This window comes from Notolepis coatsorum (assembly GCF_963971535.1).
Source record: "Notolepis coatsorum genome assembly, chromosome: 12".
Lineage (NCBI taxonomy): Eukaryota > Metazoa > Chordata > Actinopteri > Aulopiformes > Paralepididae > Notolepis > Notolepis coatsorum.
The window spans coordinates 125,884,109-125,910,893 of record NC_140176.1 but is presented as its reverse complement, the minus strand read 5'-3'; the positions used below and the strand labels follow the sequence as shown (position 1 = coordinate 125,910,893).

General features: G+C 42.9%; 1 protein-coding gene across 1 annotated transcript in view; it reads right to left on the bottom strand.

The window, feature by feature from the left end:
- LOC311238043 (double C2-like domain-containing protein beta) overlaps positions 1 to 14,283 on the bottom strand; it is a gene marked incomplete at both ends in the record, with an annotated part of 231,909 nt that extends 217,626 nt beyond the window's left edge. The window contains one exon of the mRNA XM_084326007.1: positions 13,923 to 14,283. Coding sequence (XP_084182133.1) covers positions 13,923 to 14,283 — 361 coding nt within the window. The remainder of the gene's footprint in view (positions 1 to 13,922) is intronic.
- Positions 14,284 to 26,785: the final 12,502 nt, after the last annotated feature.

Sequence of the window (26,785 nt, the reverse complement as noted above, 5' to 3'; positions counted from 1 at the left end):
ACACTTAAAACAGACATGTCAACCTAGTTTCTTACCTGTTTGCATAATGATAAGGTATAAAAACAAAGTGCTTCAATACAAATGTATTTTTTAGAAGTTTAGTAATATCAAGCCCCAAATGTATTTTCTTTAACCTGATCTAAGGTACATTATACAACTCATTTATGAATTACTTTGCAGTGTCTAGTTTTTTAGCCACACTAAATATTTATGCTCTCAATATTATGGATATGCATTAAATCCTACACACAGCATGAAATATTCAATCAACTCAAAGATGATAATTCTAAGGCAAATACATTTTAACTCACTCACCATAGTTATTGTATAGTATGGCTAACATGTATGAAAGTTGTTGATACACTATTATAATTCATAATAATTTAGCAGAAAAAAAGCTAAATACAGAGTATTACCGGCGAGGTTGTTTGATTTTTGTCCCGATGATTGAAGGAAATTCATTTTAAGAACTATTTACCATGAAATATCTTAATACAAAGATGCATTATAACCATGAAAATAATGCAATGTTAGGTTTTACCGTGATTATAGTGTTCACAGATAGGAATATATCCAGGATACATTCAGTAACATCAGTAACCCTGAACAGACTTGTGAAGTTAGAGATAGGAATGTATTATTCACATTCAATTATCCAAATGTACTCTGTTTGAGTCAAATTTACTCTGTGAAATGTACTCCGCGAAATGTAAGGTGTAGCAAAAACAATTCATATTGTTTCAGTGATGGCATGGTTGATAGCTACATTGTCGAGTTGTCTTATTTTTTATTCTTATTTCATTGTATAGTGAATCCAGGGGTATAGTGGAGCGATTATATTTTGTTTTTATAATATTTTATAATATCAAAACATGTCTTATGTTCTATAAAATGTTCTTATATATATACAAGGCTTATATAGAATGATGTAAAAAGAGTTCTACTAATATATTTCACTTAAAAAACGTGTACAGAAACTTGTAAATTTCCGACCCCCGGAGCCCTGTCAGAGTGTATACAGGTTCTGTACAGTATACCACATGCAAATCCCATATGGTCTAGCGGTAAGGATGCCCTGCTTTCATCAGGGAGGCGCGGGTTCGACTCCTGCTATGGGAATAACACCTTTTTCTATACATAGCAAATGTGTTGGTATGCTTTATTGTAACTGTTTGACTGTTTTTAGTGCAACACTACTGTCACCGGCATTTAAGAAGGATCTGAGATGCATTTAAGTCCTATCGATAGTTTTTCCATACCTTTGCAAGGATATGTATGACTGTGCTACATTCATTTATTTTAAATTTGGCGGACTTTATGGTATTTTATGGTTTATTTATGATTGTGATACTTCTTATTGAATTGTTTAAAGAATATGTGTTTAACCAGAAGGGTGATTAATGTATTGTTGGACCTTACAAATATGATTTGATCCCAACAAGTGGTGACATTTCGAAGTCTTAAAGGGATCACATTCACATAGCTGAATATAGTTGCACAACTGGATAATATTTGTATTATTACTAGGATGAACTTAAAATCATTCAAAACAATTATTACATGACAATTATTACAATGAAACGCAGATGGGTATATTATAAAATATTTATTAAAGAATATTGCAGATCATACTGTAACCTTTTTTATCAATAATATAAGCGTGCATAACATCAATAATGTGATTAATATCTAAAGTTTCTAAACACTTATGATTTTTCAGTTTAAAAGCCGTAACATCCACTATTACGGTGTATAAACATAACAGGTGTGCTCTGTTAAAATGACCATTCATATGATCTAAAATAGTAACTAAGCCGTTTTCAGATAGAAGACTTTCATCCTCTGAGAGTGTCTCTATCATATATTGCCAATTATTTAACAAGCCTTTCTCTCTCACCAGCTTCAACATATTTTCAAAAAGCCTTAAGCGCAGGCTATTGACATTTCCGGTTACCCATCGATGTACAATTGTCCCGACAGCTCCGCGGCTGTCACTAAGGCTCTAAGAGTAGCTACTGCGATTGGGAATTGGAGGGTTTTTCTTCTAGTAGGACACAGTCTCTTAACCGTACCCCCGGTTGGGGATGGCAGTGCTGATGCTATGTTGGTTACATCAACGATAGGTGTTTCTTCGGGGTCAGGGTGGAATACATCAGATTCTGATGTAGGAGGGGTGTAGCAGGGGCTATTAGGAGGGACATCCATACGCATGAAGGGGGTTGGCTGTGATGAATCCTGCGACGAAGTATCCCAAGGACCCGTGTACCAGGGGCTATTACGATCCATACACCTGACGGGGTTTGAGGGTGGTGAATCCGGCGATGAAGTCTCCCAAATCGTTGTAAGAGGGCTGTAACTAGTCCTAGGGGTGTCTAGGAGGCTTTGCAATGAAAAAGTTTTAGTTGAACCATACAGGGGTACGGGTAATGTCTCAACATCGTCTGGAGCGTATAGTGGAAACAGGCTATCTAGTGTATCCAATGCAGAGTTAGCAGGATCAGCCTCATGTGACACATACAAAGCCATGATTGCTATATAAAAGTACAAAATGCAAAAAAGTCTTTTTAAAGGAGGATTTAGGGTTGACACGCCCCATCCTCCGCCCCCTCGCTGGGGTCAATCGCACTCTAGGTCCCCTGATTCGCTCTGTAAGAGCCTTCTCGCCTCGAACACCTCTTGAAGGACCTCCCCGCATGTCTGGAGACATTGCAGCCATTTGGTTACCGGAAGTGAGAAGATGAAATGCTCAAGAGTTGAATTATACCGCCTGGAGATGTTGAGACATTACCCGTACCCCTGTATGGTTCAACTATAACTCCTTCATTGCAAAGCCTCCTAGACAGCTTTAGGACTAGATACAGCCCTCTTACAACGATTTGGGAGACTTCATCGCCTGATTCATCACCGCCAAACCCCGTCATGCTTATGGATTCCCCTCCTCGTAATAGCCCCTGGTACACGGGTCCTTGGGAGACTTCGTCGCCGGATTCATCACAGCCAACCCCCTTCATGTGTATGGATGTCCCTCCTAATAGCCCCTGCTACACCCCTCCTACATCAGAATCTGATGTATTCCACCCCGACCCCGAAGAAATACCTATCATTGATGTAACCAACAGAGCATCAGCACAGCCATCCCCAACCGGGGGTACGATTAAGAGACTGTGTCCTACTAGAAGAAAAACCTTCCACTTCCCAATCGCAGTAGCTACTCTTAGAGCCTTAGTGACAGCCGCGGAGCTGTCGGGACAATTGTACATCGATGGGTAACCGGGAATGTCAATAGCCTGCGCTTAAGGCTTTTTGAAAATATGTTGAAGCTGATGAGAGAGAAAGGCTTGTTAAATAATTGGCAATATATGATAGAGACACTCTCAGAGGATGAAAGTCTTCTATCTGAAAACGGCTTAGTTACTATTTTAGATCATATGAATGGTCATTTTAACAGAGCACACCTGTTATGTTTATACACCGTAATAGTGGATGTTACGGCTTTTAAACTGAAAAATCATAAGTGTTTAGAAACTTTAGATATTAATCACATTATTGATGTTATGCACGCTTATATTATTGATAAAAAAGGTTACAGTATGATCTGCAATATTCTTTAATAAATATTTTATAATATACCCATCTGCGTTTCATTGTAATAATTGTCATGTAATAATTGTTTTGAATGATTTTAAGTTCATCCTAGTAATAATACAAATATTATCCAGTTGTGCAACTATATTCAGCTATGTGAATGTGATCCCTTTAAGATAACAGGTGTGCTCTGTTAAAATGACCATTCATATGATCTAAAATAGTAACTAAGCCGTTTTCAGATAGAAGACTTTCATCCTCTGAGAGTGTCTCTATCATATATTGCCAATTATTTAACAAGCCTTTCTCTCTCACCAGCTTCAACATATTTTCAAAAAGCCTTAAGCGCAGGCTATTGACATTCCCGGTTACCCATCGATGTACAATTGTCCCGACAGCTCCGCGGCTGTCACTAAGGCTCTAAGAGTAGCTACTGCGATTGGGAAGTGGAAGGTTTTTCTTCTAGTAGGACACAGTCTCTTAATCGTACCCCCGGTTGGGGATGGCTGTGCTGATGCTCTGTTGGTTACATCAATGATAGGTATTTCTTCGGGGTCGGGGTGGAATACATCAGATTCTGATGTAGGAGGGGTGTAGCAGGGGCTATTAGGAGGGACATCCATACACATGAAGGGGGTTGGCTGTGATGAATCCGGCGACGAAGTCTCCCAAGGACCCGTGTACCAGGGGCTATTACGAGGAGGGGAATCCATAAGCATGACGGGGTTTGGCGGTGATGAATCAGGCGATGAAGTCTCCCAAATCGTTGTAAGAGGGCTGTATCTAGTCCTAAAGCTGTCTAGGAGGCTTTGCAATGAAGGAGTTATAGTTGAACCATACAGGGGTACGGGTAATGTCTCAACATCTCCAGGCGGTATAATTCAACTCTTGAGCATTTCATCTTCTCACTTCCGGTAACCAAATGGCTGCAATGTCTCCAGACATGCGGGGAGGTCCTTCAAGAGGTGTTCGAGGCGAGAAGGCTCTTACAGAGCGAATCAGGGGACCTAGAGTGCGATTGACCCCAGCGAGGGGGCGGAGGATGGGGCGTGTCAACCCTAAATCCTCCTTTAAAAAGACTTTTTTGCATTTTGTACTTTTAGATAGCAATCATGGCTTTGTATGTGTCACATGAGGCTGATCCTGCTAACTCTGCATTGGATACACTAGATAGCCTGTTTCCACTATACGCTCCAGACGATGTTGAGACATTACCCGTACCCCTGTATGGTTCAACTAAAACTTTTTCATTGCAAAGCCTCCTAGACACCCCTAGGACTAGTTACAGCCCTCTTACAACGATTTGGGAGACTTCATCGCCGGATTCACCACCCTCAAACCCCGTCAGGTGTATGGATCGTAATAGCCCCTGGTACACGGGTCCTTGGGATACTTCGTCGCAGGATTCATCACAGCCAACCCCCTTCATGCGTATGGATGTCCCTCCTAATAGCCCCTGCTACACCCCTCCTACATCAGAATCTGATGTATTCCACCCTGACCCCGAAGAAACACCTATCGTTGATGTAACCAACATAGCATCAGCACTGCCATCCCCAACCGGGGGTACGGTTAAGAGACTGTGTCCTACTAGAAGAAAAACCCTCCAATTCCCAATCGCAGTAGCTACTCTTAGAGCCTTAGTGACAGCCGCGGAGCTGTCGGGACAATTGTACATCGATGGGTAACCGGAAATGTCAATAGCCTGCGCTTAAGGCTTTTTGAAAATATGTTGAAGCTGGTGAGAGAGAAAGGCTTGTTAAATAATTGGCAATATATGATAGAGACACTCTCAGAGGATGAAAGTCTTCTATCTGAAAACGGCTTAGTTACTATTTTAGATCATATGAATGGTCATTTTAACAGAGCACACCTGTTATGTTTATACACCGTAATAGTGGATGTTACGGCTTTTAAACTGAAAAATCATAAGTGTTTAGAAACTTTAGATATTAATCACATTATTGATGTTATGCACGCTTATATTATTGATAAAAAAGGTTACAGTATGATCTGCAATATTCTTTAATAAATATTTTATAATATACCCATCTGCGTTTCATTGTAATAATTGTCATGTAATAATTGTTTTGAATGATTTTAAGTTCATCCTAGTAATAATACAAATATTATCCAGTTGTGCAACTATATTCAGCTATGTGAATGTGATCCCTTTAAGACTTCGAAATGTCACCACTTGTTGGGATCAAATCATATTTGTAAGGTCCAACAATACATTAATCACCCTTCTGGTTAAACACATATTCTTTAAACAATTCAATAAGAAGTATCACAATCATAAATAAACCATAAAATACCATAAAGTCCGCCAAATTTAAAATAAATGAATGTAGCACAGTCATACATATCCTTGCAAAGGTATGGAAAAACCTATCGATAGGACTTAAATGCATCTCAGATCCTTCTTAAATGCCGGTGACAGTAGTGTTGCACTAAAAACAGTCAAACAGTTACAATAAAGCATACCAACACATTTGCTATGTATAGAAAAAGGTGTTATTCCCATAGCAGGAGTCGAACCCGCGCCTCCCTGATGAAAGCAGGGCATCCTTACCGCTAGACCATATGGGATTTGCATGTGGTATACTGTACAGAACCTGTATACACTCTGACAGGGCTCCGGGGGTCGGAAATTTACAAGTTTCTGTACACGTTTTTTAAGTGAAATATATTAGTAGAACTCTTTTTACATCATTCTATATAAGCCTTGTATATATATAAGAACATTTTATAGAACATAAGACATGTTTTGATATTATAAAATATTATAAAAACAAAATATAATCGCTCCACTATACCCCTGGATTCACTATACAATGAAATAAGAATAAAAAATAAGACAACTCGACAATGTAGCTATCAACCATGCCATCACTGAAACAATATGAATTGTTTTTGCTACACCTTACATTTCGCAGAGTACATTTCACAGAGTAAATTTGACTCAAACAGAGTACATTTGGATAATTGAATGTGAATAATACATTCCTATCTCTAACTTCACAAGTCTGTTCAGGGTTACTGATGTTACTGAATGTATCCTGGATATATTCCTATCTGTGAACACTATAATCACGGTAAAACCTAACATTGCATTATTTTCATGGTTATAATGCATCTTTGTATTAAGATATTTCATGGTAAATAGTTCTTAAAATGAATTTCCTTCAATCATCGGGACAAAAATCAAACAACCTCGCCGGTAATACTCTGTATTTAGCTTTTTTTCTGCTAAATTATTATGAATTATAATAGTGTATCAACAACTTTCATACATGTTAGCCATACTATACACTAACTATGGTGAGTGAGTTAAAATGTATTTGCCTTAGAATTATCATCTTTGAGTTGATTGAATATTTCATGCTGTGTGTAGGATTTAATGCATATCCATAATATTGAGAGCATAAATATTTAGTGTGGCTAAAAAACTAGACACTGCAAAGTAATTCATAAATGAGTTGTATAATGTACCTTAGATCAGGTTAAAGAAAATACATTTGGGGCTTGATATTACTAAACTTCTAAAAAATACATTTGTATTGAAGCACTTTGTTTTTATACCTTATCATTATGCAAACAGGTAAAAAACTAGGTTGACATGTCTGTTTTAAGTGTATCGGTCAGTTTCATGGTTTTAGATGTCGATTTCAAGTGTATCATTGACATTCAAAGAAAAAAAAAGCACGATTTGTTTCTGAAAAAGAAACCCAACCTCACTTTTAGCCTCTTGACCTGGCTTTCAATGTGTTTTATTCACATTTAGCCTGCTACAGATAAGTAAAAAAAAAAAACTCAGGACCAGGCTACAACTCTTCAACTCAGTTGGCTGAAAGGTGACTGAAATTAAGGGTATAGATTATAATAAGTATGATCGGATTGATGCAAGTTACATGAACATGTCTGTTTGAGGAAATAAAACAAAATAATGTATTAAACTATTGCAGTATTACACACTATTACACTATAACACTATTAAACACTAGCACACTTAGATAAGATAAACCTCATCCCTGTGGGAAAATTCTATTAATTCACTACCTTATTCCTCTATTTAAATCAGGGGACAAAAACATCTTTATCAACTACAGACCATTGTCTTTGTTTTCACAATTTTCCAAGATTCTTGATTCAAGATTCTTAGATAGTTTTATTGAAAAGAATAACCTACTGAGTGAGAGTCAGAATGAATTCAGGGCAAAACGATGTACAGCCTTAGCCTTAATGAATATATATGAAGAAATAACCACAACCGTAGATGAAAGGAAATACACAATAGGGGTGTTTATTGACTTAAAAAAAGCATTTGATACGATTGATCATCACATTTTAATTTCTAAATTACAAACATACGGTGTGAGAGGGGTGGCGATGAACTGGTTAAGTGGCTATCTTGAAAATAGACAACAATATGTACAACTCTCTGGTTACACATCTGAATGTATGAATATTGAACGTGTTGTCCCTCAAGGTTCGGTCCTGGGGCCCAAACTTTTTATTTTATATATTAATGATATATGTGTAGTGTCAAACATATTGCAATTTGTTTTATTTGCTGTCGATACAAATTTATTCAGTTCAGGAAAATACCTTAAAAAATTAGCAGATGACATTGTAAATGAAATGTGTAAATTTACGATATGGTTTAATAACAATAAGCTATCCCTAAATTTGGAAAAATGAAATTTATGATATTTACTAATCGAAAGAAGGACCATGTTGCATTATGTATTGACGGAGTTAATATTGAAAAGAGTATCTGTTATGTTGGATGTGAAATTGACATGGAAACCTCATATAATGTACATAAAAAATAAGGTATCCAAGAGTGTTTTTGTTTTGAACAAGGCAAAGAATGTGCTTGATTATAATTCTATGCGAATATTATATTGTTCACTCATCCTACCATATTTGAGTTACTGTGGGGTAACCCGTATGAAAGCAACATAAAGCCATTATTTATATTACAGAAGAGAGCAGTAAGAATAGTTCACAATGTAGATTCAAGAGAACAGACCAACGAATTATTTATTAAATCCAAACTATTGAAACTTAAAGAGTTAGCTGTAATACAGACTTTATTAGTTTTGTTTAGAGTAAAATGCAGAGTATTACAAGCAAATATACAGAGGTTGTTTGTTCCCTAAACTTTCACACCCCCTTGCAGCGTTTTGACACCTATAACAGGCCCCCTGTTCACACCCTGATCCTCAAAAAGACAGATATTTTCAGCACTTTATATTTTCAGCCCAAGTCTAAGCTATCATGTCTTTAACTTTTATACCTAATCATATCTTTAAGTGTAATAATTAATGTGAATAATACAAAAAAACATTGGGGGTAAAAAAGAGGAAGGAAGTTAATGAACTGCAGGATGTTGGTATGGGGGAGATGGTCAGGCCATAAATATAAAATATAACACCACGTTATGCAATGATGCAGGGACATTAGCCCCTCTCATTCTTTAAATGTCCTTAATTTGGAACTTTAAAATCAGCTAGGGTGGTGAATGGTGTACAGTTTCAAAGTTTTTTATTTTGAAAAAGGCCTTTTCCCCACACTCTGCTATTTCAGGGTACTGTGACATTAAATGGGGGTGGTGATGTCTGAACCGTGCTAAAAAGGGGAAGTTGACCTAAAAATGCAGGCTTACCATTGCTACAGTGTATGGACATTCAGGCCTTGAGGTGATCTATATCCAAAATAAGTCTTAATTAAAGATAGTTGAAATACCCTATTGAAACAGTTAAAACAGCTTGGACAGACATATATTTTCTGGACTGTTTTCACAAACAGTGCTGTATTTGTAATCTGGTATGTCCTAAATGTCTGGATGTATTGAAAATGGGGGACTCTGATGTAAACAAGACTAGAGTCTTTCTATGATCTGTTACCTCTTAATTTTAGTTTTAGTCTTAGTTTTACAAAATAAGAAAATAAGAATCACCACCGTGTCCCAAACTGTCAAATAGTTGGTATTACAACATTTACATTTAGTCAATTAGTTGACGTTTTTATCCAAATTATAATTATAATACATCTCTGTCAGCGGTGTAACAATATTTATCAAAGTGTTGTATGTTATTGTGTAGGTTAGTTTATTAGGACAAATGCATGTTTATGGGGAAATCTTTTAAAATATGTGTGAAAACAGGTGAACATTGTGTGAACTAAAAATATGCTATGAGTAAAATGTTGTACAATACAATACTTGTACATGTTACAAAGATATAAACCATTTGAATGATGACTGTAAATGTGTGTTGAGTTTGCATGTCCCCTAATCTTCACGCCCCCCATGCTGTGTTTTAGCACCTAAGAGGGGCCCTGTTCACACCCCCGAACAGAGACACACACCCTCACTGTCACACCGATCTTTTCTGTACTTTATATTTTCAGCCCAACTCTTTAAGCTATCATATATAGTGTAATATATGTGTAATAATTAAAGTGAATAATATAAAACACTGTAATGCAACCTTTTTAAAGAATCTATTTTAAATAAAAACACTTCGCTGGACCGTATTAACGATATATTCAAACCCTAGCCTAGACCCTTGCATGCTAATGAAATGGTGCACTTTGGCACCCAAAGAGCATTAAGGGGATACATTTGTAATTTTCTTTTTGCTTAAACACAAGTGTATAAAGATTATGTCTTTATCCAAGAAACTAAAATACATACATACATACATTTGTAATTTGGAATACAGAAATTGTATTTTACATTTATTCTGAAACTATATTATGTAATTTAATTCTCACACACAGTTTAAATGTTTAATCTGTAAACCTTGGAATACACACACAGACACATACACGCACCTTGGGGGCCGTTTTTTCTACAGAAACGGGAAGTCGCAGAGTCGTAAATCTGCTTTTGGCAGATGGTTTTGAGCCATCTTATTGGCCCTAGTCATTCTCCCGCCTACTATGACACCTACGGGGGTTGTCACTATCAGAATTTTCAGAGAACCTGCAGCGTTTCATTTCAATCTGCTGAGAGACATTTGAGAGAGGAGACAGCCTACAGAGTGGAGTCAAACATAGCTTGGGGAGTATTCTTTCTACACACCAACAGCAAAGAGAGACATTTGAACATTTCTGAAGAATAATAGATTCTTAAGAAATACACAGAATGTATTTTACATTTGGCTTTTGGCATTAAGAAAACACACACACATTTGAAATGTTTCATCTGAAAACCTTGGAATAAATGCACTTTCTGAAGAAATACACTAAATGTATTTTACATTTGGCATTTGGCATTAAGAAAACACACACACATTTGAAATAAATGCACTTTCTGAAGAAAACACACATTGTATTTTACATTTAGCATTTGGAATACACAAAATGTATTTTAATCCATTGATATACAATTGTGTAACTTAAACCAAACACATTTATTCTTAAGATTGTTGTGAAACTATATTCTGAAGATACACAAAATACCTTCTGAAGATATTGTATTTTTCTGAAAAACCTTGGAATACATATTGTGAAGATACACATAAAACATATTGTGAAGATATATTCTTAAGACTTTTGGAATACAGAAATACATACATATATAAATAAAACACATTTATTCTTAAGACTTTTGGAATACACATAAAACACCTTCTGAAGATATTGTGAAATGTTTAATCTGAAAACCTTGGAATACAGAAATACATATTGTGAAAACCTTGGAATACACACAATCTGAAAATAAAAAAAACGTTTGAATAAAAAAAAAATTTGAATCTTTTATTTTTAAGGACTTTTTTTTTCATTTTTTGAAAAAAATAAAAACGTTTATTTTGAAAAAAAAATCTGAAAACTCCTCCCCTTCCGTAACCAGATGGCCCTCCCCTTCCGAAACCGGATGCCCCTCCCTCAAAACCGGATGTCCCGCCTCCTTACATCCTCGACCAATCAGAGAAGCCCTAGGGGGTCATAAATCATCTCAAAAAGGGGGTGTGGCTACATTCCATCAAGCTTTGCTATATGCCCTTATAAGGTATGACATACCCATAAGTACCGCCCCCTTAAACCTCTCGACCAATCAGAAGGCTCCAGATTCCATTCGGTGTGGCTACAATCAATCAAACTAAAATGGCCGTGTTTTGCATAAACTGACACATGCCGAATCCCTATTCTCTCTCTGACATTGGTCACTGAACGGTTGACTAACTCATGTCTGCATTTAAACACCAAAAAAAACTGTTTGCATGTTTTTTACAAAGAGGCTGATGAATACTGTCTCACCTGATGTCTATGTCAGAGGAGAAAGGTTGACAGTTGTATCCGAATATATAACGTTTCACTGTTATAGAAACTGAAGCGCATCTGTGATTTTGACGGTGACGTCGGGATTTCTAAATACCCTGGTATACCGTCATACCGTCATACCGCCCAAGCCTAACACACAGACACACATCAACACACACAGAGACACACATCAACACACAAAGACACACAGAGACACACATCAACACACACAGAGACACATCAACACACAGAGACACACAGAGACACACAGAGACACATAGAGACACACAGAGACACACAGAGACACACAGGGACGCACACAGACACACAGAGACACACATCAACACACAGAGACACACAGAGACACACAGAGACATACAGAGACACACAGAGACACACAGAGACACACATCAACACACAGAGACACAGAGACACACAGACACACATCAACACACAGAGACACACATCAACACACACAGACACACATCAACACACACAGAGACACACATCAACACAGAGACACACATCAACACACAGAGACACACAGAGACACACAGAGACACACAGATACACATAGAGACACACACACATCAACACACAGAGAAACAGAGACACACACAGATACACAGAGACACACAGAGACACACATCAACACACACAGACACACATCAACACACACAGAGACACACATCAACACACAGAGACACACAGAGACGCACACAGACACACATCAACACACAGAGACACACAGAGACACACATCAACACACAGAGACACACACAGACACACATCAACACACAGAGACACACAGAGACACACAACACACAGAGACACACAGAGACACACACAGATACACAGAGACACACAGAGACACACATCAACACACAGAGACACACATCAACACACACAGACACACAGAAACACACGAATGGATTACCATAGACATCTTTTGTATTCAGATCAATAGCCATACATGCACACACAACATGCCAATACATGCACACACACACACACAACATGCCAATACATGCATCACACACACACACACACAACATGCCAATACATGCACACACACACACACACACACAACATGCCAATACATGCACACACACAACATGCCAATACATGCACACACACATACACTGTTGTCATGATCTGTTAGTAATATATAGTAAATAGTTTCATATCTTAATTAAATAACTTTTCTTTAAAATCCTCAAGTACTTGTGTGGTCTCCCTTGTTTTGTCTGTACCCTGAGCATGGTTCATGACACCAGTAATCAGAGCACAACATGCCAGTAATCAGAGCACAACATGCCAGTAATCAGAGCAGAACATGCCAGTAATCAGAGCACAACATGCCAGTAAGCAGAACAGAACATGCCAGTAATCAGAGCACAACATGCCAGTAATCAGAGCAGAACATGCCAGTAACCAGAACACAACATGCCAGTAATCAGAGCACAACATGCCAGTAATCAGAGCACAACATGCCAGTAAGCAGAGCAGAACATGCCAGTAACCAGAACACAACATGCCAGTAATCAGAGCACAACATGCCAGTAATCAGAGCACAACATGCCAGTAAGCAGAGCACAACATGCCAGTAAGCAGAGCACAACATGCCAGTAATCAGAGCACAACATGCCAGTAATCAGAGCAGAACATGCCAGTAAGCAGAACACAACATGCCAGTAATCAGAGCAGAACATGCCAGTAAGCAGAACACAACATGCCAGTAATCAGAGCACAACATGCCAGTAAGCAGAGCACAACATGCCAGTAATCAGAGTAGAACATGCCAGTAATCAGAGCAGAACATGCCAGTAAGCAGAGCACAACATGCCAGTAACCAGAACAGAACATGCCAGTAATCAGAGCAGAACATGCCAGTAAGCAGAGCAGAACATGCCAGTAACCAGAACAGAACATGCCAGTAAGCAGAACACAACATGCCAGTAACCAGAACAGAACATGCCAGTAAACAGAGCAGAACATGCCAGTAATCAGAGCAGAACATGCCAGTAAGCAGAGCACAACATGCCAGTAATCGGACTCACTGCAGTCGTCGCTGTCCGAGCTGTTGAACTCTACCGACGTGTCCGCGCTGCTCGTCAGCGACGGGGCCCCGCCCCCTCCTCCCCCCCCTCCCCCGACGGCCCCCCGCCCCCCGGGCATCAGCGGGGACAGGAGGTGGGGGCCGCCCCCCGCCGCCGGGCCCCTGGAGGAGCTGAGGACCGGCGTGACGGAGACGGGGGGCGGGTGGGAGACGGAGACGGCCAGCGGGGTGGGGGACGTGGGGGACAGGCGGGGGAAGTAGGCGGAGATCTGGCGGATGGGTCTGATGGGGCCGGGGCAGACGTCGATGGCCATGTGCTCCTGGATGGAGATGCTGAGCTTCTTCCCCCGGCGCACCGCCATGGAGTCTGAGGAGGAGGAGACACAGAGATCCTACTGTCACCCTGCTGTCACCCTGGTGGCAGAATGCCATGTAGGTGTACCAACATCCTGTGGAATGGATTGCATCCGCGTGTGGGTGCCGGTCGTTGCAGGGGCACATGTCGGTTTGGAGAGGGTGGCCATTTTGGCCGGGTTCCAGATGCAATGTGTGTGAACTTGTGTGTTGCTGCTGGATGAATACCTGAGTTGTTGACAGACAAGAAATGTCTGACACTTGTATATTCTCGTCATTTGTCCATTAGCAAGCACTCTTCAAGCACTCTTCAGCAAGCTTGAATAAACCGGCCCCTTGTGTTTTCACAGTTGACCGTGTCAGAGACTCCAGTCTCTCTTATACTCAGTTGACTGATTTGAAAGAGCACTTAAACTTTACCTCAAATCCCCTCGGCTTTCTGCGATGTCACAATGAAAAACACATCTCATGTAACTCACACCCCCTAGATCTCCACCAATAAAATAGTAGACTGCAGATCCTACCAATAGGAAAATGACCCTCCTATGGTTGTAAACATGCCAAGAATAAGAGTATAAGTAGTGCCTCCGAGATTATGATGTTAGGACTTGTTGAAACTTCATTGTTAACTCATTGAATAAACAATCTCCTCCTGTTCATCCGTCCGATCTGATCTGTGTGACGTCTCTGACTTCAACCCTGATTCATGTTTGGCTACTACATTTAATCAGGGTAATTTAAATAGTTGTTAATCAAGGTAATTAACTACATTTGGCGCCCAACGATTGCAGAGGAGGTGGGGGTCCTACCTTCGGGGGCCTAAACAAACAGTCTACCGGCAAAGAAAAGGTGAGGAATTTTTCCCTCTTCTCTTTTCTGGGCAGAGAGCACGAAACATCTGGTCTCAATTTTCGGGCCGTGAAGGATAATAAGCGGGAGGGGACAGTTCTTGGTTATGAAGCAGAGGAGAGGCAAGTCTCGAATGAGCGGAGATTCTCAGTGCAATGACTTTTGCATATAAGAGAGGAGGACTGTGACAATTAAGTATAAGGAAACAATGAACCTGTCCAACAGTACCTAGTCAAGTGAACAGGACCTTAAAGGTGCTGAGCGAGATCAGGGGCAGTTGTTTTTGTTAACGTTTGGTCATTATTGGCATGGTGTTGGTCACTGTCAAAGATGCAAATAAAAATATATTTTTTTATATTCCCTTTTGTATTAGCAAGCCTGGTAACATGAGTAGGGAGTTGCTATGTACAGGGATGTTTAACGTGAGGGTAGAGAGAAGTAGAAGAAGAGTAAGTAGGAAGTCTGAGGAAGGTTGAGGAAGCGAGGAGGTAGAAATGACAAAAGAAGTGATCAAGCAAGGGTACAGGGACGAGAGTCCACAGGTTTTATGACTAGGTCACACAGAGGATCATATTGGGGAATTGGGGAAAGAATTGGGGAATACCATATGGAAATAAGAAATAGGACAGTTGCAAATGAGGCTGAAGGAGTACAAGGAGTACAAGGAGTACATTGAACATTGAACATTTGATTAACCACTGTTTATATCTATTTTCAGGAAAAAAGGAGAGACCCAGGAGTTGTGTGACAAATAACAATAGGCGGTGACGGAAGTGAATTGATTGATTATGGTAAACAGTTAGGAGTGTATGTGTAAGTATGGGTGCACCATGAATGCTAATAATGTTTTCTGAGCATCACTAACACATTGTTTTCAACACTTCAAGTAGGTCATAGATATCCCTAGATACCAAGAAGATGCAAATGGACCTCGTGGGAAGTGGAGCAATATTCCATTTGCCAATATATATATATATATATATAGTGTAAATATATATTTTCAGAAAATGTTCCATAGGTCAAAGTGTAAGGTAATGAACAAATGATTTGTCATTTGGTCAAAGGGAGGAATAAATAGAGAATAAATAGAGAAGAACAAGGACGACTGACAAGGACGACTGACCAGACATGAGTGAGTATGGAGACGAGTGAATGGTCGCGCCATGGATGTTTGATATGATATTTGATCATTAACCTAAGCTGACTAACGTGATATGATGTAATTGCATGGAAAAGCTAAACTAATAAAAAATGCTAACGTAACACTGAAGCAAACAGGTCATTGCAGGCCAGCATCGCAGCTTAAAAGGTCCTGCATAGGACTTTGGATGCGCCACCTGTTGCAAACTGTGCAAAATAAATATTCTGTCAAAAAGAGAGCATCCTTTGAAGGAGAGAGACCAGAGTGGGGCGAGCCAATCCAAGTCCGAGACAATGAAGCACGACTCAGCATCACCTGGAGAGCAACACGAAGAACAGCACAAAACAAGGACAGTGTTGTAATAATATAATGACAAACAGAAATTACCATGTGCAAACACACGCAAAAGATGGTATAAGGTTTCTGTTCTGAATTATTTTATCATAAATCCAAGTGGGACAAAAGAGGCTGGACGGCAGAGACTGTGAGGGGTCCTGAGGGTTCCTGAGGGATCCAAGGATCCAGGGGGAGATAAGCTGGACAGACGGTCGAGTTCTTGAAATGCAAACGCCAGTACCTCAAAGCTAAGTACAAATGCAAATCCACATGCCAGCCCAATTGGGGTCACCTGGTCAGCAATCTCACTGTATGAACATATATTGAGTATATTCCTCCATAGTTATATGTATATCCATATAATGTATGTCCATGACATGACCCTTGAAAATATAAAAAGAGGAGGCCAGATAATGAAATAGGATTATAGAGCCACAGTGTCCTCACATTTTAGCATTACAATAGTCTTGGTGACTAAGTAAGTCATTAATATATGAAATGAGCAGAAGAGGTATAATGACACACCAAGGGACCAGTATTGAAAACTAGCACTTGTGCTATAAACACGCAAAACAATACATCTGGTCTATTCATTGTGACTGATCCAATGTAGCAGTGGTGTCATTTTTAAATAAAGGTTTTCATACATTGAGGTGCCCCAGTTTGACGACCAACACGATAAAGAGAGTCATGATGGACGTGATGAATGTACCTGGAATGTGACAAAGTGATGTGAAATGTGAAATACGTGTATTTGGGGTTAAGGCCTAAGGGATTCCTGTCTAGATGTGTGCCCGGGGAATGGGGACCTCTCGGTTATAATAAAAAAAAAAAAAAATTATGAAAGAAGAAGAAATCTATCTCTGCCGGGGGAGGGGGTCGCTATTTGAATACGGTGCAGCTCGCAAGAGGTGGCTTGTGTTCAAGATGGGATCTACCTGGACCTGGTGGGGGGGGGGTGTCCTAAGGGCCAAAGAGGTGTACTCTACCAAAGGGAGGTTCTAAGGGACAGAGAGGGGTACCCAACACAAGCAGGGTCTAAAGGTCAAAGTGGTGGTCAAAGTGAACCATACAAATTAAAGAGGCTTATTCATAATTTCTTTCAATGTATTATATAATTGGATATTTCCAGGAAGCGGTTGTATGTCACTAGGACAGTTACTGCACAAGTCTGGTTTAGCAAATAATTGTGTCAAATGAAATTTGAAACTGACATGTGGTAAATGAGAATTGGTTGTGCATTCAGTGTTTACTTTTAGGAGGTTACTATTATAGTTTGTAAGATAGGCCGAGATGGCTAGGAGAGAGTATTAGTAAACTTGAATCTCTTCGTAACCTATTATGTGTATTGAAGTAGACAATGGAAATGTTGGCATCGGACTGTACAATGGAGCTTGGCTAGATCAAATTTAGAAGGGTGGTATAAACAAACAGGTTAAATTCAGGTTTCTAATTGTAATTTTTTCTGTTGGACATGTTGCAATTGTACCCTGGTCAAGACGGTGTGGAAAAAGAGGGACATTGGAGGAGGATGAGGACTTTCTGTCGGAGGACAAGTTGCTGTCATACCAACCTGGAGTTCTGACACAACTGACCTGGCCTGATCCTAGAAGCTAAGCAGGATCAAAGCCTGAGGTCAACATCATCATGAAAGCGAGTGGCAGATAAAAGGACACTTGTGTTGTGGACTATGGACTAGATGATGGACGACATGTGGACAGTAAAGAGTGAACAATGATTAAAATGTTATTAGATTTAGGCCATGACATGTTACATTACATGTTGGTTTTGTATTCAAGTGAAAATACGCATGAGAATATGATCTTTTATTTGATGAAGAACTAAAGATTGAAGTGGAGTGAATGTTTGAAGTGAATGTTGGGAAATGTAAAGTTGCTGGGTGTAAGTCACAATAGGTCACGGTTTTACCTTTCTTACAAATCTTGACAACAGGGAGTTAATTTTTTCTCCTGTAAGAATGGAGGTTTACTGAAATATTGTGGGCCTATTGGTGAAATGCCTCGAATGGACTTGCGGAATTAGTAGGTCTATGGATTAGATAAGCCTGAGCGGTGATTTTCACTGTTGGTCGATGTTTTCTGCTTCTAGGCACAGTAACTGGGGGAGTTGATATATGTATACACTAAACACTAGTGCAGAGTCACAGTATAGATAGGGGTGTATCTAAAGGGAGGATATGTTGAGATGGGAAACAGGTTAAAACACAAAATGTGGAACAGTATGATGGTTGAATAAAGATTTTACGTGGGGAGATAAGGTGTAAAAAAAAAACACAAGAAAAGGGACGTACGAGGCACTGAACAAGCAAAGTTGTGTGTCCTACTATTTAACATTATTATCAAAATGTTTTCAGCATATAAAAGACAAGGCTGTTAGATGATAGGTTGGTTTTTGCAAATATAGAAAGAAAAACTTCATACAATAATCTGCAATTTACTTGGTGATGAATAAGTTACAAATAAGAAATGGATTTAATAGTAGTTTATGTTTTGAAAATGTCCAATTTGTGCATGCTGATGGTTTACAAAGACCGACAATGAGACCCAGCATTTCAGGTGCCACTAAGGAACGACACTAGGATACAAGTTTTTTCTGTAAACAAATCTGCGGTATCAGGTTTTTTCCCTTGTGTAAATGAAGTGTATCATTAATGAAAAATGTATTGTATATCCGAGGTATATCTGAGGTACATCTGGCATGATAGTATATGAGTACCTCAGGTATTATGTTTATACTCATTCATTTTAGTCATGTGAAGTATTATCACACCATAATCATTATTATATATGAATCATTAGTACACAAATATCACTAGTACATATATGTACATATAGTACATGACAAAATCTGTAGTACATATTCATGGCAATGCCATGAAAGGGAGGATTGTGGTGGCAGAATGCCATGTAGGTGTACCAACATCCTGTGGAATGGATTGCATTGTGGATTTGGAGAGGGTGGCCATTTTGGCCGGGTTTCAGATGCAATGTGTGTGAACTTGTGTGTTGCGGCTGGATGAATACCTGAGTTGTTGACAGACAAGAAATGTCTGACACTTGTATATTCTGAGAACGTCATTTGTCCATTAGCAAGCACTCTTCAAGCACTCTTCAGCAAGCTCGAATGAACCGGCCCCTTGTGTTTTCACAGTTGACCGTGTCAGAGACTCCAGTCTCTCTTATACTCAGTTGACTGATTTGAAAGAGCACTTAAACTTTACCTCAAATCCCCTCGGCTTTCTGCGATGTCACAATGAAAAACACATCTCATGTAACTCACACCCCCTAAATCACCAATGAAATAGTAGACTGCAAATCCTACCAATAGGAAAATGACCCTCCTATGGTTGTAAACATGCCAAGAATAAGAGTATAAGTAGTGCCTCCGAGATTATGATGTTAGGACTTGTTGAAACTTCATTGTTAACTCATTGAATAAACAATCTCCTCCAGTTCATCCGTCCGATCTGATCTGTGTGCCGTCTGCGTCTCTGACTTCAACCCTGATTCATGTTTGGCTACTACATTTAATCAGGGTAATTTAAATAGTTGTTAATCAAGGTAATTAACTACACTGCCACCATCATGGAGTCTGAGGAGGAGGAGGAGGAGGAGGAGGAGGAGGAGGAGGAGGAAGAGGAGGAGGAGGAGGAGGAGACACAGAGACCCTGCTGTCACCCTGCTGCCTCCATCATGGAGTCTGAGGAGGAGGAGGAGGAGGAGGAGGAGGAGGAGGAGACACAGAGACCCTACTGTCACACTGCTGCCTCCATCATGGAGTCTGAGGAGGAGGAGGAGGAGGAGGAGGAGGAGACACAGAGACCCTACTGTCACACTGCTGCCTCCATCATGGAGTCTGAGGAGGAGGAGGAGGAGGAGGAGAAGGAGGGGAGGGAGGAGGAGGAGGAGGAGGAGGAGGAGGAGACACAGAGACCCTACTGTCACCCTGCTGCCTCCATCATGGAGTCTGAGGAGGAGGAGGAGGAGGAGGAGGAGGGGAGGGAGGAGGAGGAGGAGGAGACACAGAGACCCTGCTGTCACCCTGCTGCCTCCATCATGGAGTCTGAGGAGGAGGAGGAGGAGGAGGAGAAGGAGGGGAGGGAGGAGGAGGAGGAGGAGGAGGAGGAGACACAGAGACCCTACTGTCACCCTGCTGCCTCCATCATGGAGTCTGAGGAGGAGGAGGAGGAGGAGGAGGAGGAGGGGAGGGAGGAGGAGGAGGAGGAGACACAGAGACCCTGCTGTCACCCTGCTGCCTCCATCATGGAGTCTGAGGAGGAGGAGGAGGAGGAGGAGGAGGAGGAGGAGGAGGAGGAGGAGGAGGAGGAGGAGGAGGAGACACAGCTGTCAACCTGCCACCGTCAGCTGATGCTTAAGAGGTTAATGAATTGCTGAAAATGCTGGATTCCACAAACATAGAAGCCCACATTAGTGGTCCTTTACAATTCAGCAGACTCCTTCAGCTAAACAAATGGCTCTCAACTGCTTGTGTGCTACACAATGTTAATTATATTGCAAACTTTATACAATTGGAAAATGTTTCCAAAATAATGGATAAACAGATCTGGAGGAAAAATGTACACTTGACATATATGCTACTCCATCCACCACCCAAGGGCTCCAAAACCAGACGACGACCAAGGCGACAAGCTCCAAGACAGACGTTACAATAACACATCCTACCCCTGACGACGTCAAGACGATAGATCGGGAATCACCATCGACTGGGTCGGATGGCAGTAGACAGCTCTACCCCACTGAGCAGGATGACAGAGACCATGGAACTATCAGCCCCCCCCCCCTCCTCACCACAACCCTAACGCAGGGTGCTCCTCCCCCTCCCTCTTGCTTTGGTCATCACCAAAGTACCAAGCCCCCTCTCCCCCCTCTCCCTCCTCCTCCCCCTCCCCCTCACCTGCCTTTAACACCAAGAATGGACAATCTGGTAAATGCTGGTCTGATTTACAGCCAGGCATCATCTCCAACGCCACAAAAAGAGAAGTGTTCCGCCCTCTTTCCTCGACAGCCCGCAAATGCAGCCCCCGAGACGTCTGCCGTGCCCCCTACCTCGCCGTGCCCCCTACCTCGCTGTGCCCCCTACCTCGCCGTGCCCCCTACCTCGCCGTGCCCCCTACCTCGCCGTCAAACTACTGCTACCAGTCTGTTCCAATAACAACCCTGTTACGAGTTGGGTAGGTGTGTTGGACCCAGGTGCAGAACGGATGAGACGAGGCAGGTGTTGGTTTTCAAATAAAAGATACTCTTTTTTATTTCGAGTAGGCAAAAAGGGAACGCGCAGACAATGGTGTATAAAATAAAGGGGAGATACAGTTTTCTCCAAAACACGTAGAGCACATAACAAATAAACTCCTATACACAATAAATGGGGAAAGCAAGGGGGGAGAAAACGATGTCTCCAAAACATGCTACAAAAGAAAACACGGCAAACTCATATAATCAGAAATGAAAGGACACGCACTTAATATAAATAGCAAACATTCTTATTCTCCATGGCAGAAGCAATAAGAGTTACTCACAACAGTGTACTCACGGCAGGGTTCAGTGATCGACTGACAGTCTCAATAGTAACCAGGAAGAACATATAAAGCCAACTTAACTAGACACACCAGGTACCAATTAGTGCAATCAGGTCAGATAGACAGTTATATTATCGTACTTGGCCATCGCGTCCCGCTCTTAAGCCTATCGAGATATACCTCATCTCATGTACCTATTGTACTCCACCAACGAAAAAACAAATACGCCCATCACCTGCCGGGTCCCGCCCCTATGGAGGCGTAGCCTATAAGACACTAGGCATGGTCACCAAACACTCTTCCTCTATTTTCGTTTCCATCATAACGGTCGCAGTGCGCCTTATGTAACTAGTAGTTATGAAAAGATTATGAGAAATTGCGTAATATTGAAAGTTTACCGGAGGTTTGCTTACCCCTGGAATCTTCTGGGCATGTTTCAGCGACACGTCGGGCCTATTCTGATGTTTCCTCGTCTGGTGGCAGCAAGTCGAGGATCAGCGTGCAAGGTTGGCTATCGAGCCGGCTTGTACACAGGTAGGCCCTGTGTCAACAGGCATTGATGTTGGTGTTAGTAATGCTGGGTTGTTTTGTTACACAACCATGTTGTGTGTCGGCACCAGGGGCGGGATGGTTTGGTGAACGTTCACTGCAGTGAACGGGTTCCGAGCGGTCCTGGACGCGTGCTGCTAAACAACTAAGCTACATGCTAATGCTAATGCTAAATGCTAACACTACTGCTACGCTGTTCTAATGTCTCCGCCGTGGGATGTGGCCGCTTTTCCCTCCTCTTGCCCGGTTCATCAATGAAGGTCAGTCGGTAGCTAATGTGGGGGTTTTGCTGAGTCCTATTTTTACCTTTTTTACAGGTAAATGGGTTGACAACAGGGTAGGCCGTGGCTAGGTAGCCTAGCCAGGTAGCGTTAATCCTGTGCCCCGGCGGGGTCTATGGAACGGTGTTCCCACCTGGGAGCCGATGCTTGAGGCTCGGCGGGTAGCAGTAGAGCTATACTACTGCAGGATTGGACTTAACGGCGGCCCGTGTTGTGGCTCAGCTGACTGTTTTCTGTCCATAGTAGCGTTGAACGCTATGCTATAGTAGTGTAGTGGGCTACTGTTTTGTTCTGTCTCTCTGCTATGAGAAGGTCTGTCTATGCTACAGCTTTTTCTCCTCTCAACCATTGATGCTGACGGTCAATCGGTGTCTATTGGGGGAGTAGTGCGGGGGGGGCTTTGTTTACCTTTTTTTTGGTAAATGGGCTAAGCTAGGGCTGGTGTGCTGTTGTGAATATTTTGAATGAATGCGGGACTGGTTCTCTCTGGTCCGCCTCCCCTTAACGTTGTGTATATGGGCTTGCTCATTCTACAGTATTTTGTAGTGTTAGTTCTTTTATTCATTTAACCCCTTCATGGTGCACACCACAGTGGAGGTTGCTGTTTGCAACCACCACTGGTGCTCCGTGTTAACATCAGTCCTTTGCTTTTGACATATTGAAACAGTGCCCCGCCCGGCCGACGCCATGGGTGGGTCGGCCTGGCGAGTGGCTGGTGGGCTGCTAAAGCCTGTACCGCCACGGTATGGAATTGGCGGCGATTAGAACTGTGTTTGAATTGCTTTTTTTTCTATCAAAAAAATGGTGTCTGGTGGCGGGGCCTTGAGGGCCAGCCGACGTCGACACATTGCGCAAGGTTGTTGACGTTATTAGCTTTGACCTAGCCGCAAGCTATAACCACTCAGGGTTCCCCTCTCCGCAGGGGACTTTGGTCTTCTGCTGGAGCGCGGGCAGTATTGTCCTGGGCCCCACACCGCCTCACACCGCGCAGCCAGAAGAAGAGAGAGCACAGCCTCGTCAGCGGCGATGACGAGGCCCTCAACAGGCGGCCATGTTTTTCCCCCGCCAGAGGTATCCTGGGCGTTGAATCGACAGGTGTCCACAAGGCCGACAGCCTTGGCGGCCGAGGGATCGGCCATGTTGGATGGGCTCGGCTTGAACAACAAGCCGTCACCGTCCTGCCGCGAGCAGCCCGCTCTCCGATCACTACCTCCCCCAACACCAGCGGAAAAAGGGGGCTCTGATTGTTTCCTTTAGCTGCGGGCCGCGTGCCGCGTGTTGAAGCGCGGGCGGCCCCACTTTTCACTTCTCATGGGGACAGGGGCTGACACCCAGTTGATGGCTGAGCCTGGGTCTGTCCGTGAGAATGTTGTGCTGTCAAGTGGCTCCCACACCATAAGCTGTGTTGGTTGAGCCTGGTGTTACGTCTGTCAACTATAAGTGTTGTCAGCAGGGGGGCTCGAAACCTTTTAAGGCACATAGTGCGGGCTTCCCCGGCCTCGCCTTCGCCAGGCCAGGTATCATGTTGGTACCTCCCACTCCCGCGAGATCGGCAGTGGTCTGAAATGAAGAGGTGCGCGTGATTTAGGTGGTAGTAATATCACTGCAGGGCTACGGTGTGTAGGCCCATGGGGTCCTCACGCCTTGCATGTCCGGCTGCAGAACAACTCCTCAGCATGTTCTGGAGGGGTGTTCAGTGGGGGGGCTTTTGTCACCTGGATTGATGTCAGCTTCCCCCGTATCAAACCGGCCCTTTCTGTCGGGGTCCCCCCCCTTGGGTGCGATTGCCTCGTGGGTAGTGTCGGGTTCCGACCCGACTCCACGGAACGCTCTGCTCGCAAGGGTCCAGGGTTGGCTACGCACAGCGGGTGGGACCGGGCCGACTATCTACGGTTCCTGGCGGACCTGCGCCACATGGCGGCGGGTGCGTTGGGAGTGTCATCACATATGACTACTGCAGTACCATATGTCGAGGTGGATGGAGAAAACGCTGAGGCGGGGACTTGTGTTTACACAACCCCACCCGTTTTCGGGTTTGGTACAGACCCTATTGTCAGGGTCTCCAGCAGTGACAGCTCTGGTCAACGAGATCCAATCTCTGTGGACGAAGCAAGCCATCGTCGTGGCGTTCTCCTCCCGGTGTTCTCTGGTGCCTGAGAAATCGGGAGGGGGGGTGTCAGACCCATGCTGGACCTGTCCCATGGGAAGGTTCGGCATTTTTTGGATCGTCTCCTACCTGTTGAAGACTGTCAGGTGGGGGTCTGGTTCTCCTCCATAGACCTGTAGGATGCGTATTCACATCTCCGATCTTCCATCCTAGGGCTTACCTACGCTTCCTTTGCAGGGTTAGCGTATGAGTACCAGAGGCTGCCGTTCGTTTTTTTCTCTGGCTCCCCGCATTTTCACCAAGTGCGTGGAGGCCGCACTGGGGCCTCTGTGTCGTCAGGGGTTACGAAGTGTATTCTGCCCTGACGACGTTCTGGTCCTTCGCGGTCAAGGTGGATCGTCGGGTCTCGTACCAGGCAGGTCCCTACCAGCCTGGGGTTTGCTGTAGACTGGAAGTAGAGTACTCCTCTTCCCAGTCAACGGTTGGAGGGCTATGGGCATCCCTCTCAGAGCGTGTTGTCGACACGCTCGGGAGGTTCCGTCCTAGGACGGTTACGGCGCTGTCTCACGTCATGTTTTTCACCGACGCCTCCCTCGCTGGTGACGCGTCGGGCCAACGCAGTAGGGGGCAGCTGGCAAACCATGCTGCCCGGTCTGCGCTACGTTCAATGTGTTGGTATTGAAAGCGGTCCTTCTGGTCCTCAAATGGTGTTGATCAGGATGGACAATACGACGTCAGTGTCGTATATCGACAGACAGGGAGGAGTGCGCTCCCCCCGTCTGCACCAGGCGGCGGGCGGCTGGCTATGGGCGTCCTCCATCTGCGCGGCCTGAGGGCTCCCCACATCCCCGGCAGGGTGAATGTGGGTACAGGTGTACTGTCGCGGGGCGGTCCTCATCCTGACGGGTGGGGATTACGTCCGGACATAGCCAGGCAGGTCTGGGACCGATGCCGTGCCGCCTGCGATTCTTTCCCCATACATCTGTTAGGTCAGTTGTTGGGACAGGTACGTTGAGGAGCGCAGGTTCTTGATCCTGATGGCGCCGGACTGGGGCGCAGCTGTGTGGTTCCCGGTCCTGATCCAGCTACTGGTAGTCTGGAGAGGATGAATAGAATAGATCTTTATTGTCATTGTTACAGTTGTTACAACGAAATTTAAAAATGCAACCCTAAGTGCTTGCTAGTAAAAAATAAAAACAGTCCTAAACACAGTGTTAAATATAAAAACAGGGGTGGGGCGTAAATAACATTAATAAAACAGGGGGGTATAAAAAATATAATTGCACTATCTCTTAATGTTGTGTGTGTGTGTGTGTGTGTGTGTGCGTGTGCGTGGGGGGGCGGGGTGCAAGGAGACTGTTGTTTTAAAATTTAGCTGAGTTTAGTGCACATATGGCCCTGGGATAAAAACTAAACTTCAGTCTGTTAGTCCGGGTGGGCATGACGCTGAAACACCTGCCCGAGCGCAGCCGCACGAGGTGCTTGTTGCCCGGGTGGTGTGGGTCCTTCAGTATTTTTACTGCTTTTTTGAGGCAGCAGGAGTTGTATAGTCCCTCCAGTGAAGGGAGGGGGCAGCCGATGATCTTCTGGGCCGAGTTGACGACCCTCTGGAGCGCCTTCCTCTCTGCGGCTGTGCAGCTGAGGAACCACACATTTATGCAGTAGGTGAGGATGCTTTCCACGGAGTAGC